General features: G+C 38.6%; 1 protein-coding gene across 1 annotated transcript in view; it reads left to right on the forward strand.

Annotated features, from left to right (window-relative positions):
* MYOM1 (myomesin 1) overlaps window positions 1-14200 on the forward strand; it is an 80239-nt gene that overhangs the window by 63669 nt on the left and 2370 nt on the right. Inside the window, exons 32-38 of the mRNA XM_009667099.2 lie at window positions 475-513; window positions 599-704; window positions 2471-2634; window positions 3879-3915; window positions 4225-4247; window positions 5882-5937; window positions 11419-11634. Coding sequence (XP_009665394.2) covers window positions 475-513; window positions 599-704; window positions 2471-2634; window positions 3879-3915; window positions 4225-4247; window positions 5882-5937; window positions 11419-11634 — 641 coding nt within the window. The remainder of the gene's footprint in view (window positions 1-474; window positions 514-598; window positions 705-2470; window positions 2635-3878; window positions 3916-4224; window positions 4248-5881; window positions 5938-11418; window positions 11635-14200) is intronic.

Raw genomic sequence — 14200 nt, forward strand, 5'->3', positions numbered from 1 at the left:
AGGTATAAAAGGAAATTACAGAACTATATAATTTTAAAAGCTTTCACATTTTTATTATGTTTTCCCATTCATTTCTTTAGGAGCATTTCCACTCATTGTACTCCCTGTATTTTTAGTATTTCAGTACTATTTATTTTTCCAAGCCAGTGGGGAAAAATTCATGTCCATTATAATGTGTATGGATGGGTTAACATTCCAGCTGAATAGTGTAATTTACAGAGGAAAAAAAAAAGAGAGCGTAGCTCAGTTCAGCTGCAGCAGTATTCGTCAAGGCTATGGTTAAATGAAGTCAGGAAATCATGGAATAACAGGCTGTATTTCTGCATTACTTAGAATTCTAATATGCTTTTCAAGGTAACTCTGATTTCTGTTTGAAACCTGCTGGGGAGAATATTTCAGAGCCAGTACTTGTGCTTTTACTGACACTTTGAGCTGCAGGCAAAGACTTATAGTCTACGGATTTTATTTCCACAGCTTTTGCGGATCTGATGAATGAAGTATGCAGAAGGATTGGTAAGCATTTAATTCTCTTTTCAGATGAATGACTCATTGTGACACTCCATGAATGGCTGCATAAAAACATATGCTCTTCTTTCAGCTTTATCTGCAACAGACCTGAAAATCCAGAGCACAGCTGAGGGTATTAGACTGTACTCCTTTGTTAATTATTATGTGGAAGATCTGAGAGTAGGCTGGGTGCACAAGTAAGTATGCAAAGGCTTTGCAAAAGTCTAAGTGTTTTTTGCTTTTACAAATTGAACAAAACTTGGATATGTGAGAGCTATTGGGCCCAGTTTTCCTTTCATCTTCTCTTGCACGAGTCCTATTAACTTCAGTGAATCACGCCAGTATGAAACTGGCACAAGAGGTAGGTCTTGGTGGTGCAGGGCCACCATGCTGTCTCCATCATGAGAGCGGTAGTCCCATGCTGTGTGCATGTGTGTGCTTCAGAGCACTTCCCACTTCCCACTTTCCAGATAGGGGCTGCATCTTTGCCTGAATCTGTTTTGAGGAGCCACACAAGTATAAACCGCGGAACTGGCAGGCTTTGAAAAAGGCCAGTATTATGGTGCAGAGATATCAAGCCTGGAGGTCTGCTTGTCTAGAGGCTGTAATTCGCAGGACCTGGGACAAACGGGCACATCTTCTTAATGCATGGGTTCATGTTTAGGAGACGAAGCAAGCTCCAACATATGCCTGGAGCAGTAAAATCCAGACAACCCCCCCTGTGAGAGCTAACAACCTAACCGCAGCAGACAGAAGAACTGAGATTTTTTTACAAGAATTTGAATTCCCAGCTCCCCTTAAAATTAGTGGGAGTTGCATATCCAAATCCATTAGACAGCTTTGCATGCTCAGCCAGAGAGAACAACTAGCACTGGAAAACCTGGAGAAGTAAATGACATAGATCACTTTAAATCCATTATTAATATTACTGCTATTTCACTTCCTGTAGACGTGGTAGTAGTTAGTCTTTAGGATGGAATCCGAATTACTGATCTTTCAACAAAACTGCATGTAAATGAGGCACAGAATACCAAGGATATGTTGTCGCATTCTGGCTATAAATTATAGGAGCTGATGCAAACCAGCAAAGAGCTCAGAGAAGAGAAAGCAGTCTGAGGTTTTCCTGCTGCTTGGCATCCATTTTGACCTGGTATTGCCAGGAGTCTTAAGCATTTCAAAACTGGAAGTGAATATGAAGTAGTCCGGATTTCTCTCTCTCTCCCTTTTCCCTCTCTTCCCCTCTCTCTTTTTTTTTTTTTCTATTTCATTTTTAGAAACTAATTTTATCTTGGAGCACATTGAATTAATCTAGCAAAATTGCTCTAGTATAATTCAAAGTTATCAGTTTAAGGATAAATTATTTGGCAAATATCTTTCCCCTCACCCCGGACAATTAATTGCTGAGCTAGGAAGCTGGAAAACTGGTATTTTTTTGTGGAGGAATATCTTCTTGCACAGACTGATGTCAAAGTATGTTTTTTTGTAAAGGCCAAAGTGTGGCAGGTCATCAAAAGACATTTTAATGGGGCAAACACTATTAATAGCAAAAGTGGTTTTGTTGTAGGTACAGCCACATAGACATAGTCTTGTTTTGCCTGAGCAGAAATAAACCTATGCTAAGAAGAGAACATGAACAAATGTTCATAGATGCATAGATTACTCTTTAGACACCTAGGTCTTAACTTTATATGACTATTTTATGACTCAGAGAATGTACTAAGATGCATCACCTTTCTGCAAACTTTGAGTAAAGCTAGAATTTGAAAAGAAAATTCCGTCCCATGAATTCTGCCACTTTGGTCTTCAGCAAGAATTTGGCTTCAAAATTTTCAAAATATGATGGCATACCATAGCACCTTGGAATTCATTTACTAGCAGCAAATGTACTCAGTAAGTCAACATGAGCAAATCCTATTTATACTCCTGTAAAATGAAAGGATAAATTTTGTTTTGTATTTTTCAGTGATGCCCAGATTAGATATACAGACAGGGTTAAGACTGGTGTCACTGGGGAGCAGATCTGGTTGCAGATCAACGAGCCAACTCCACAAGACAAGGGCAAATATACAATGGAGCTCTTTGATGGTAAAACAGGACACAAAAAGACAGTGGATCTTTCTGGACAAGGTAGGCCATTTAGTCTATTAATATCATCTGTATGTGAGCATTACACTGTGGCAGAATAGGAGCATCTGTAGCAGGATCTTGCTGCAGACCTGTTATCCATTGAGGTGTAGGGTCTCTGTGTGTACCTCGCAGCTCAGCAGCCTGGGAAGAGCATAAATCATTTGCCCCAACATCTGCTCTCAGGTCATAAACTGCAAACCAGGTTTTCCTATACCAAATATCAGCTTGTAGTTTGCCTTAGTGCTGCCCACTGAGATGCCAGCTCACTTTCTGGGACATTTTACAAAAACCCTTGTGTTTCTGGCATTGGCTGGCAATTTTAAATACAAGCTGCAGCACTGAATGACCTCTGTGTCTCACCCTTCCAAGTAGCATTTAGAAGAGGAAGTGAGGGACAAGTTTGTTTCGTTACTTTCCCACTGTACTTCTTTGATGGATACAATAGGGCTACTTATTCTTCAAAGATGTCAAGACTGGTCCTTTTCATCAACATAATGAAGTAATGTTAGGGGAACAGCTGAAATTATTCGGACTGATTTTTGGAAGCTTTTCCTCTGAGAGAGCACTCAGATCCTCGGGAACAGATGAGCCCCTTCTGAAGCACTGATTTTCCGTCCACAGTAGTTGCCATGCACAAAGCTTCACACTGGGTCTGCAAGCTCTGTGTAAGGGAGGGGATAGCTTCAGAATCGGCTTCACACTGCTCCTTCTGTACTCTTTTCCCAGTTTCTGAGAAAAGATATTCCTTCTTCCCATTTGAAGGGGGAGAGGTTTGCAACTTTGGCAGAATTTATGAAAGACAGAACAGTTTGCAATAGCAAACTGGTTTGTTCATGGCTATCAGCGTGATGCTTCAGAGCAGATGTGAAAAATACTTGGAAAAAGTAAATCTCTGGTATCCTCTAATCTGTATCAATGATATTGTACATTATTGGTTTTTTCCAAGTTTTGTGAGGTAATTTCAGCCTATCAGTCCCCTATCTCTTTGTGTTAAAGCCTAACTTCTAGAAGAAAAAATGGGTGTTTATGTGTGCATATGTATATGTAGTAGCTCTCATGCACAAGATTGCCTTTATTAGTTAACTCATTCAGCATTTTACGGCTTATACCATATCAAAACATGCATCAATACATTAATGTTTCTTTAATGTTTCTACATTTTAAATTTGTCTACATTTTAAATTTAAACTTGTGATGACCCTTCTATGAACCTACCTTTAAAATCAACTTTTCTCTTTACAAAGCATTTGATGAAGCCTTTGCTGAATTCCAGAGATTAAAGTAAGTATTATGTCATCTAAATGCAGTAATGACATTCCTAAAAAACAAAAACTATATTTATGTTTGTTTTGTGTTAGAGCTAAAAATATGCTGTGAAACAAATCCTAGTCCTACAGAAGCCTGTAGGAGTTTCATATTTGAATTCTTTGGTATAATTCTTATATAACATCTTGGTATTAAAGGAAAAACAGTATTGTCAAATGATGAGATTCTCCTTAATTGATCAAAACCAGTTAAAAACAAAAGGTGTTTTTCAGCAACTGTAAGTAAACCTCGAATGAAACCTCTTTTTTTTTCTCTCAACTCCAGGCAAGCTGCAATTGCAGAAAAAAGTAAGTGGGCCTTCTTGGACAATAGTTATGATAAATTGTTTCTAAAGGGGTTTTTTTTCTATCCTCAAGGTTGTATGTTGGGAGAGAGAGAGCATGTATACGTGTGTGTGTGCACATGCACATCCTAATACTCATTTTTCCTAACACCAAGGAGAAGCAAGGGGAGTGACCTTTCAGTGACTTAGCATTATAACATTGCAGCTTTATGACACTAATTATGGGCTATGTTGATTTTTCCAGTTTGAGCTCCTGTTCTCATTACCAGTTAGCCTTCTCTAAAAGTTAGTATTATTGCTGAAATGTCTCATGCATGTTCTCTGCACAAAAGTCACTTTGTTTTGGAAATTGCTGGAGAAAATCGCTCAGCTAGTTTCAAACTATCTAAATTGTTAAATGGCTCTGCAGCACATGTGGAGATGCTGTGGATAAGAAAGCTGTACTAGCTTTTGTATAGCTGAAACCCAGATCTTCGAATCTCTTGATACTTTGGCATTTATAACTGTCAGTTCCAACATAATAAGTATAACAAAAATTATGTATTAATTAATAAGTCGTTAGAAATCAGCTTGAATTATTAAACTCTATCTTCTTCCTATTTGCACAAAAATGCTTGGAAAATGTAACATCCCAAAAAATTCCCCTACTGCCTATTTCTTTCAGACCTGTATAGAAACGAGGATAGAGTGGGTATAGAGCTGAGCTGACTCCTTGCTGGACATACACTCCAAATAGTGTATGGAAATGTACACCAATCCCTACTAGTCTCAGCTGAGACAACATGAAGGGATCCATAGCACTACCCTAAGCCACTCATTTCTGACTGCGGACCATTCACACAGGGCTAGCATGTTACTTGATGTAATATAGTAGCCTTGTTTCTGATTTCATCAGGTTATTTATTCCAGACCACATATTTTACAGGATGGGGCATTAGCAGCTGTGATGAAGGGAGCACTCTGTGCTCATTTCCTTCCTCTGCCAAGCTCCACCAAGACTTAAAACTAACAAAATCCATATCTCAGAATGAGTACATCAAAGGCTGCATGTACTCAGCTTGGTTTTATTTAGGTAAGATTGCTATAGGACTTTGAAATTAAAGCTGTAGACCAGTTTTTAATCTCATTTACACCCAAATATATCCAAACAAAATGGTGGAATTTCACTGCTGTCACCAAGATTGGAATCTGTCCTTGCATTTAGATCAAAGCCTAATCTCCACTGTTGTTCATTTCTTTTCATAACCAGAGTTTTTGGGTTATGACATGGAAAATTTAGGGCACCAGATCCTAAAAATTCAGATTCTGTTGCGCAGTCAAAAGTAGCACTGAATTATTGGTGGCAAAATCTGCAGGACACAGCCATGTACTTTAATTTCCCTCAGTAAGTAATTGACGGCCAGTTATTAACACATCTTTTGCAGTGAATTTAATTTATTAACACATCTTTTGCTTTGAATTTAATATTACTTTAAGTCCAAATGGTGCACTAAGAATGCTGAATAATTCTCTCCATGTGCATACACTAGAGACAAGTTGTACGTAAATAAGATAAAAGGAGAGAACTAGAGGGGAAACAAAATCTGGGACAGAGTTGATTTTGAAACATTAAAGAAAATTATGCTCATGTATTTTCAGATCGTGCACGGGTACTTGGAGGTTTGCCCGATGTTGTCACCATCCAGGAAGGCAAGGTACAGTAAATAAACTGAAGCTTTATACAGCAGCCAAACAGCTTGAATGCCTTTCAATAATGGGAAAATATTCACCTTTTTTGAAAGGTTCCATCTTTGATATCTGCTATATTATTTATTCATTTCCTGTCTTCTGTATATAATTCAACAATCTTGGACAGATGGGTTTATGTTTTTAGGGCAGTTTCTTTTCTTAAGTATTAGATAAAAGTGAGATGACAATGCGAGTGAGACAAAAACTTATGTAACCACCTCTTAAAAAATTTATGCGCAGGTTTCACAGTTAGATTTTTGTAGCAGGCTGTCAGGGAAGCTTTCATTCCTTTTTTACAAGATAGCTAGTCATAGTAGTTAACTACATAAGCTAGTAGCTTATGCAGTTAACTTTCTCAAGACACAGCAAGACAGTCAGACCTGGAAAGGTTGGGTTTTAAATAGTATAAAACATGTAACCCGTTCTAATTCAATTCTCTTCTAGGCAAAAGGAGAAAGTCTTCTCTATTTCATCAGGGTAAATAGGAAGGAAGTCAAAAGAAGTTACTGATATGACACTGGATTATATTAGTTAGCAGAGTTTAGCCGAAAGATTATCATAAAGCGCTATCAGAGGAATGTGGCTACATTGGTGCTTGAGCACTGAACAAATGACCCAAAAAGTCTTTTCTAATCTAGTAATCATTTCCCAGCGCTCCTCTTCTACAAGATTTTGCATCACAGTACTGAGGCCAAGAAGTGTCTGCTGTTCACTTCCCTTTGGTCAGACACTAGCCACTTCTGTTTAAAATGTGCATGAATGTCGAAATAAGGTGTACGAGTAGAACTGAAACACTGTAACACGACGACTACAGAAAGGCAACTGCCTCATACTTCCTGCTTCAGCTGGCTATAGATCAGCTGGGTCAAAAGCGTTTGATCATAAGCTGGACAGAAGCGTTAAGTATCTAAAGTCTTGGCCTGAATTGCCTCACAATGCAAGATATAACATTGCCGACAGGCAGTGGACAGCAGTAGTTCTGGGAAAATTAAGTATCTTGGCATTTTAAAAAGAAATAACATTTGAGAAGACCTTTCATTAATGGATTTTGCAGTTTATGGGAATGCTGTAGAAATAGGAAGTTCTCAGAAGTACTGAGAATAGAAGTATTGCAACTGCGGAACTGTGGGTGGAAGATACAAAGAAACGGAAAGGATTTGCAGATTTTCTGCTGAAACTGCTTTTGCTTGAAGATGGGATTATCATACAGCTTTGGCTGGGGATAAAATTCAGGTTGTTATTATCAGTTTTAAGCTTTCTGCCAAAGGAGAGTTGAAATAAAGACTGTGTGAGTATGAAAGAGTATGAGCTCACTAAATCAAAATGTGGAGGGTTTATAAAAAAGAGAGACTGTAAAAAATGAGTTGCAAAATTTCACCCAGACACACATTGTCTATGACGGCAAGAACACTTGTGATGTTTGAATAAGTTACTGAAAAACTCCTAGAACTCATTACAAATGTCCTTGACCCTATGTTTTTGGATTCAGTAGCTGATCTTTTGGAGCAACAGAGCAGGACAGAGAGTGATCAGGGAAAACAGTTCTTGTCTGAGTGTAGCTGGCTCATCTGTCTAATGTTTGCATATATGCTGGAGAGAGGGGAATGCAGTTCTCTATATCTGTTGTGTAATTCATCCAAACTGCACAGTCATCAAGGTTTCTGAAAAAGAGTAAATGACGTGGTAGAGGACTGGCAATTGCAAGCTTTGATTCTGAATCCAAGTGTGGCTGTAACTTTAGAGCTATATGAACGGATTGGTATCCCTAGAGAATCCTGTGAATTTCAAGCATATGCATACCTTAAACTTAAACTTAACACTATGACTGTGATGCTATTTACTGGCTTTTTGCATGGGAGCTAAAGGATATGTGTGAGAATACAGGAACTAGTGTTTATCCAGTGCTAATCAAACAATATTCCAGATGGCCTAAGAAGCTTCCACTGGTAGACATAAATGCTCTTCAGCACTGCGATATAATTGCAAAAGGCTAAATGTCAGTTCGCATTAGGGAGGAATTTGAACTAACAGCAGGTACTAGTAGAAGTTTTGTGTACAGCTGGCCAAATTAACCAGAGTGGCTGTTCTCACCAAGTAAAGCCTGTAACTGGGTAAGGAGGGTTATTTTTGAAGGAGACTTAGAACTCTGACAGACAGGTACTTGCAAACCTAGATGCAACTTGTTACACCCTTCTGCCCACCAATTCTTCACCCTACCCTTCTGTCAGGGGTTGCTGCCCTCATAGCTAGCCTGGAAGAAGGGAGTTTTAATTGATGCGTGCGCATCTTAGCCCAAATTGCCCATGAATGCAGGTGTGTGCTAATATGCAAGAGGAACAGCAATACTTGAAATACAATGACAGTGTCGCCTCTGACACCCATACTACTCTTGTGATAGTCTGCAGTGAAAGGCAGAAAAGGTAGCAGGGGGCAGAAAGGTCTGGACTTCCAGCAGCGGGTTGCTCCAAGTGCACACACACCAGTGCCCTGGGTCTGGATTTGTTTGTGCCTTTCTGTGTGGAGCTCTGAAATCCTGGAATCTGGTTCAAAGAGATGAGGACTGCCCAGGGTTTTTGAGGTAGAAGAGATTTCCTGGTAACTTCCACTCACTTACCATGACATCTAGACTGATTTCCAGTCCTTTTGTCCTGACAATCATCAGAGCCAGACAACTACTAGGAAAAGGGAATTTTCTTGACAGGCAAAGTTGCCTCTTTCCACTCAGGAAGAGCAGGACACAATGGTTTGTTCTTTTCACTGGGATAAAGATTTCAGGATGATACAGCATTATAATTAGTGGTTTTTGTGAGTAATAAAGAGATGAACATATCAGCAAACAGTCTCTTGCCCAAAGGACAAAAAATCTAAACCAGATGGGTGCAGTCGCAATAGGCAATCACTTCTCCTTGGCTAAGGATCCATAATCTTGGAATCGCCTTCCAGAAAATGGTAATATAACCAAAGATCTTACCATCAGCACAGGGAATGATAAGATACATCTCTGCACATTAGTAACCAGAAAATAAATAATAAGAGTTAGGAACATCAAAAGAGGAGCACCGATGTCAAACAGGAGCTAGCGATGCAAGGTTAAGCAAAACACAGTTATTTCAAGGAAAGTTTTAGAAGAAAAAAGGTTTATCACTGCTCCTGTATCTCTCTGAATTAAGGAAAACTGACACCACATCAAACAGCTAAGGCTTCAATGATGCCACTAATAGAGCTGCCGAAGTCATGGACATCAGCTCATTAAGACTTTTGAGTGGCAATTGGGACTATTCAGTAGTGATCTGTTGCTTATTAGAAAATTAGGACACAATAAAGAAATACTGAGTACTGGAAGGGACCCAGACATAGTGTCTGGCTGAGGCTGAGGCTGAGGCTGAGGCTGAGGGTATGTTTGCATGGAGAGCGTTAAGGAAGAAGGGGAAATGCAAAACCTCTTGTGTTCCCCATGTTTTTCATCTGTTGTATCAGTTCATCTGTTGATGGACTGATACAACAATCAAAACCACATTCACACGAGTGGGCTGTGAGAGAAGGGCTTTAAAAGCCCCACACAGTCACCAACTGTAGCTGCTGCAGGAAATCAGATAGAGGCTATTTCCAACAGGCTTCAACCACCTCACACTCAGAACATGTCTTTGGTACCAAGATATATGTGTTGTTGATGGTGCAAAGACTTCCCCCTCCCTTTTGTTCTTGTTTGAGTCCTAGGGGATGTGGGGTTGATTTGCTTTTGATTTTCTTCTCAGAGGTAGAAGGGTGTATCTCTTCTGTCCCCTCTCCCACCATTACTTCCACTACCAGATATGAAGTAGAGAAGTAGAGGGAAGGTAGCCTGTGCAAGAGATTTCTCATAGTGCATTTTTATCATGAGTTTATATAGGGCTAACAATGGGAGGCTTTTTCAGTTGTCTATTTTTGACATTTTTATCAAGTTCTTTTAAGAAAATAGAGGAGAAACTTGATTCCACTTCTTCATCTTAGTCCATTCCTCATGTGTCACTGAAGAAATTTTTTCTATAGTAAAAATTCTTTTAAAATCATGTGAGAAAAAGTTAGATTCTACTTTGAATTACAGTTTAAGTTAAGTTAATGTACTATTTAATATTGAGACATAACTGATTCCTTCCTAAACAAAAGTCCATAAAAAGGCCCGTGTAACACTGACGTCCCCTGTAAACTTTCTTTCACATTTGACTCTCTGTGCGATGTCCACTTTCGCAAACTCCTTTAGGGAGATTTCCATGGCATTGTGATGAGGGGAGGGGAAAACAGTTACAGCAAGGAAGGGAGCGTAAACAAGCCTCCAGGACTTTAAGTCTCTCAGGAGAGACAGCAGTTAAATAGGATTACAATATTATAATAAACTAATGCCTTCAGGACCCCCTCTCCCCCCAGGTCTTTGTTTCATAGATCTGTGGTAATCAGACTTCACTCACAAGTGATTTCCTATGAATGATTTTCTTCGTTCTTAAAAGGACGGCATTTGCTCCAAATGTGACAGCCTTAATATTGTGCCTGTATCCTAATTTAATTTTTGATGTAGTACTTTCTTTACTATTCAAGAATTGAGTTGATTATTGATGTTGAAGTCTACAGCATTCTATGAGTTTAAATGTATAAGCGTCTCCCAAACATTAATTTCTTGGCTGACAAAGGCAAAGAAAAGAGCAAAATAAAGGAGTTCTGATCATCATGTGCACAACAGGCTTGCTAGCCTGCAGAAGCTATTCATCTGCAAGTGATCTCTCCAGCTGACTTTCTGACAATGAAGAGGCTTCCTTCAGCCAGTTAAAAAGGAATTCAGCACTTAGGAACCTTTCTAATCTCAGAGGGAAATACTTGTATGAGCAGCCAATAAACTGTAAAGCCTGTATCGATTTCACATAAAAATAGTTTTGTAGGAGTGTGTAAAACATAAGTCTGGTGGAAGAGCTGTTGGGGCATAGTTTGGAATGATCCTAAATTAAATAAACTATTCTAGCAACACCTTGTTCTAGTAATTATTAAAAAAAGAAAAAAAAAAAGGACAGAGAGAGAGATATGCTTTCTTTACTTCTGTGGCAAATTGTGAGCTTAACCTGAACAAATCCATCCGATAACTCTTCAAATTCTTATTTCAGGTCTAATACAAATGCAGATAATATCTAATTTTGTACTAAACAATATGCATGAAGAAAGTCCTACTGGTGGTCCTGAGAGCAGAGAGGAGGCTCCACAAAATATTGAAAGGTTTTAATGGAGTTTTTGAATGAATTGAGTTCCTCCTTTCCTTTATGATAGATAAGACAAAAATTATTGATCACTGATGGTGATATGCAGCCACTTACTAACAGGAGGAAACTAAATGGGGGTCTTTATGGAACATTTGGAGAATTATGCATCAAAACTTGTAGTAAATATTTACTCTTACATATAATGCTTTTGTACTTTTTCTATAGGCACTTAATCTTTCTTGCACTGTCTGGGGAGATCCTACCCCAGAGGTCTCATGGCTGAAGAATGAGAAATCATTTGTATCAGATGCTAATTGCATCCTGAAATTTGAATCCGGAAAAAATGTCAGCTTTACCATTTCTGCTGTGTCCACACTCGACTCTGGGAAGTACAGCGTTGTGGTGAAGAACAAGTATGGCACAGAGACCAGCGATGTTACTGTAAGTGTGTTCATACCTGAGGAAGATGTGGAATCTGAGCAAGAGAAAAAAAAAGAAGATAAGAAAAAGAAAGTGTGAATTTAAGACTAGGAAACAGAAGTGTTGGGGGAGATTTTGGATGAGACACTGACGTAATCTGTGTGCGTAAATTGCCTTCTGCTTTAGCAGGTAGCCTTGGATTTTTCCATTCACTTCACTTGTGTTTCTAGTACACTTACTTGTGCCTAGGAAAACAGGGCCTTTCCTGAATATTTACTAACTCCTAACCTCACAGAATCTAGTTGTGCCTTCTTCAGTCAGGCCAAACGCATGCTGGCCGTAAACTCAAGTCCACAGTTTGATCCTCTTCCTGGAGCATTTAACCAAACAACACAGATGAAAAGGGTGAAGAAGCATTTCAGCAGAGGCAACTAATGAAGTAGATGGAAAGTTAAAGAATGATCAAGGCACTTTTGAGCAGCAGTTTAGATTTGTTCCAACTTTGGTAAGGTAGAATAGATGGAATGTATTAGAAAATTACATAATAGAGAAATTAGTGCTGGGTTTTGTCTACATTAAGGCCCCTTTGTATTGCTGTGTTAATTTAGGGAGGGCTTAATATGGGTGTAATTTACATCCATAAATATTGTTTATTTTGCCCAATTGGGGTAAAAGTACTGTAATATAAGCAAAAATTAGACTCAGGAGGCCAGAATACTAACATGTGAGTGTGTCAGTAAAAATGTATGAACTGTCCTCTATGTTCACAAATAAACGGAATTCACTTTCATTCTATCACAAGTTTGTTTCACTGTGTCTTATTTTACTAGTCACGGCTCTCGTAGTTGTTCACGGTATCTTAGTATATTAACCCTTTCACCGCTGCAGAAACCTCTAGCTTTCCTTTAGATCTATGTTAATCTTCACGGTAGTTTTCACTACAAAGCTCACAGTGGCATCGCTCTGCACATTTCTCTCCAGACCTTCACTGCTTCACATCTCAACTCAGAAAGGTTTTTTTGCAAATTCAGGAACAGAAGTCGTTCTCATGGGATCCAGTGGGCCTGCTCATCAAATTTGATTAAGGGTAATAGATAAGTACTTTGTTAGACTGAGACTTCAGTTAGTTAATTGCATCCAAAACTAGCACCGGATATGAGAAAAAACATATTTCTTAAATAACTTTTGTGGCTACAGAAAGAACCTTTGCTGGAAAGTAGGAAAAAAAAATATTGAGGTTTTTTTTTCAGAAAAAATGTCTCAGAACAACTAGTCCAGATCTTTGATCTCTCCTGTTTTCTTCTTGCTTAGAGAGATAAATACTCCATGTCAGCAATTTTACAACAGTGCTGCTGATTATTGTCAGTGCAGAATGCAGCCCATCCTGTTGGATCTCTAAGCAGTTATCAACCCTATTGCTGATTAGGAGAATCATGTGCCAGGGAAACATTGATTTTTTTTCAGAACTGCTCTCACCACAGCACAATTCTTTGCATCACAACAAGAAGAACTAATGTGTATCTATTCCATGTTTTATGTAAGCCTGATCTGTGTGCACCTTTCACACACCTTCTCTTGTCATTTTTAACTATTATGATGGCAAAAATCCTGCTTTTTCTTAGGCATTCATCTTGCTGCAATATTGGCATTTCCGTGAGGATCACACTAGTAAGAGCTGCACAGCTAAGGCTTGGTTTAATCCTTGCCATCTGAGGCTCACAGCCAGCTGTATCTAATGTGAAAGGCCTCGTGGATGAAAGAGGGAATGCTTAATCTCTCGTCCATGCAAAATTAAGATTTGGATTTTGCTGGTGTTGTGTTTAAAATGAAGTCTGTGTCTTTTCAAAACAGTTAGAGTACTGAAATACATGCACTACAAAGCCAAAACCTATCTGAGCCCAGATTTCCTCAAAAAAATACAGAAACTAAAAAATTCAGCAGTTTTCAGTTGAACAAAGGCTGGTGTGTGGTTGATTCAAAGCTGCTAAGAAATCAACCGAAATCTTGCTTGAGTCTTTCCTTTCTGTCTTGTTTGTGCTCAAAACACAAGTGAAACATCCCGCATGTAAAGCCCTCACAGATCAGGACCCCCTAAGAAAGAACAAAAACCTCGGTGAAACAGAATCAGCAAGTTTTGCACGGCTCAGATAACAATAGACTCAACATTATTATCAATGCTGAAGGTGGTGATTTTCCCGATTTTTGAATAGAGTTCTTTGATCAATTTCTGTAAAAGGTTAGTGGTTATGATCTTAACCATTCAAAAATATATTTTTGTAATAACTACAGTAAATGCTTTTCAATTGCAAAGCTGGTAACAGCCAGATTTAAATCAAACTTCTGACCTACCAAAACATGCTAGGATGTCCTTAACTTCATGTATGAATAGTACCACTCGTTTCAAAGGACATATTACATTTATCTGGCATAAATTGCATTTTTTTTACAGAACGGATTTCACATTAGTGTGATTTTTAACATGAAATTATGTGAAACTAATGCATTTTCAGCATTTCACATAAATATGTGAAATGTATATGTGCTAAGTATATGTGCTAAGTTTCCATGTGGTCCTACCTGCTAAAAT

Source organism: Struthio camelus, chromosome 2, assembly GCF_040807025.1.
Source record: "Struthio camelus isolate bStrCam1 chromosome 2, bStrCam1.hap1, whole genome shotgun sequence".
Classification (NCBI taxonomy): Eukaryota; Metazoa; Chordata; class Aves; order Struthioniformes; family Struthionidae; genus Struthio; species Struthio camelus.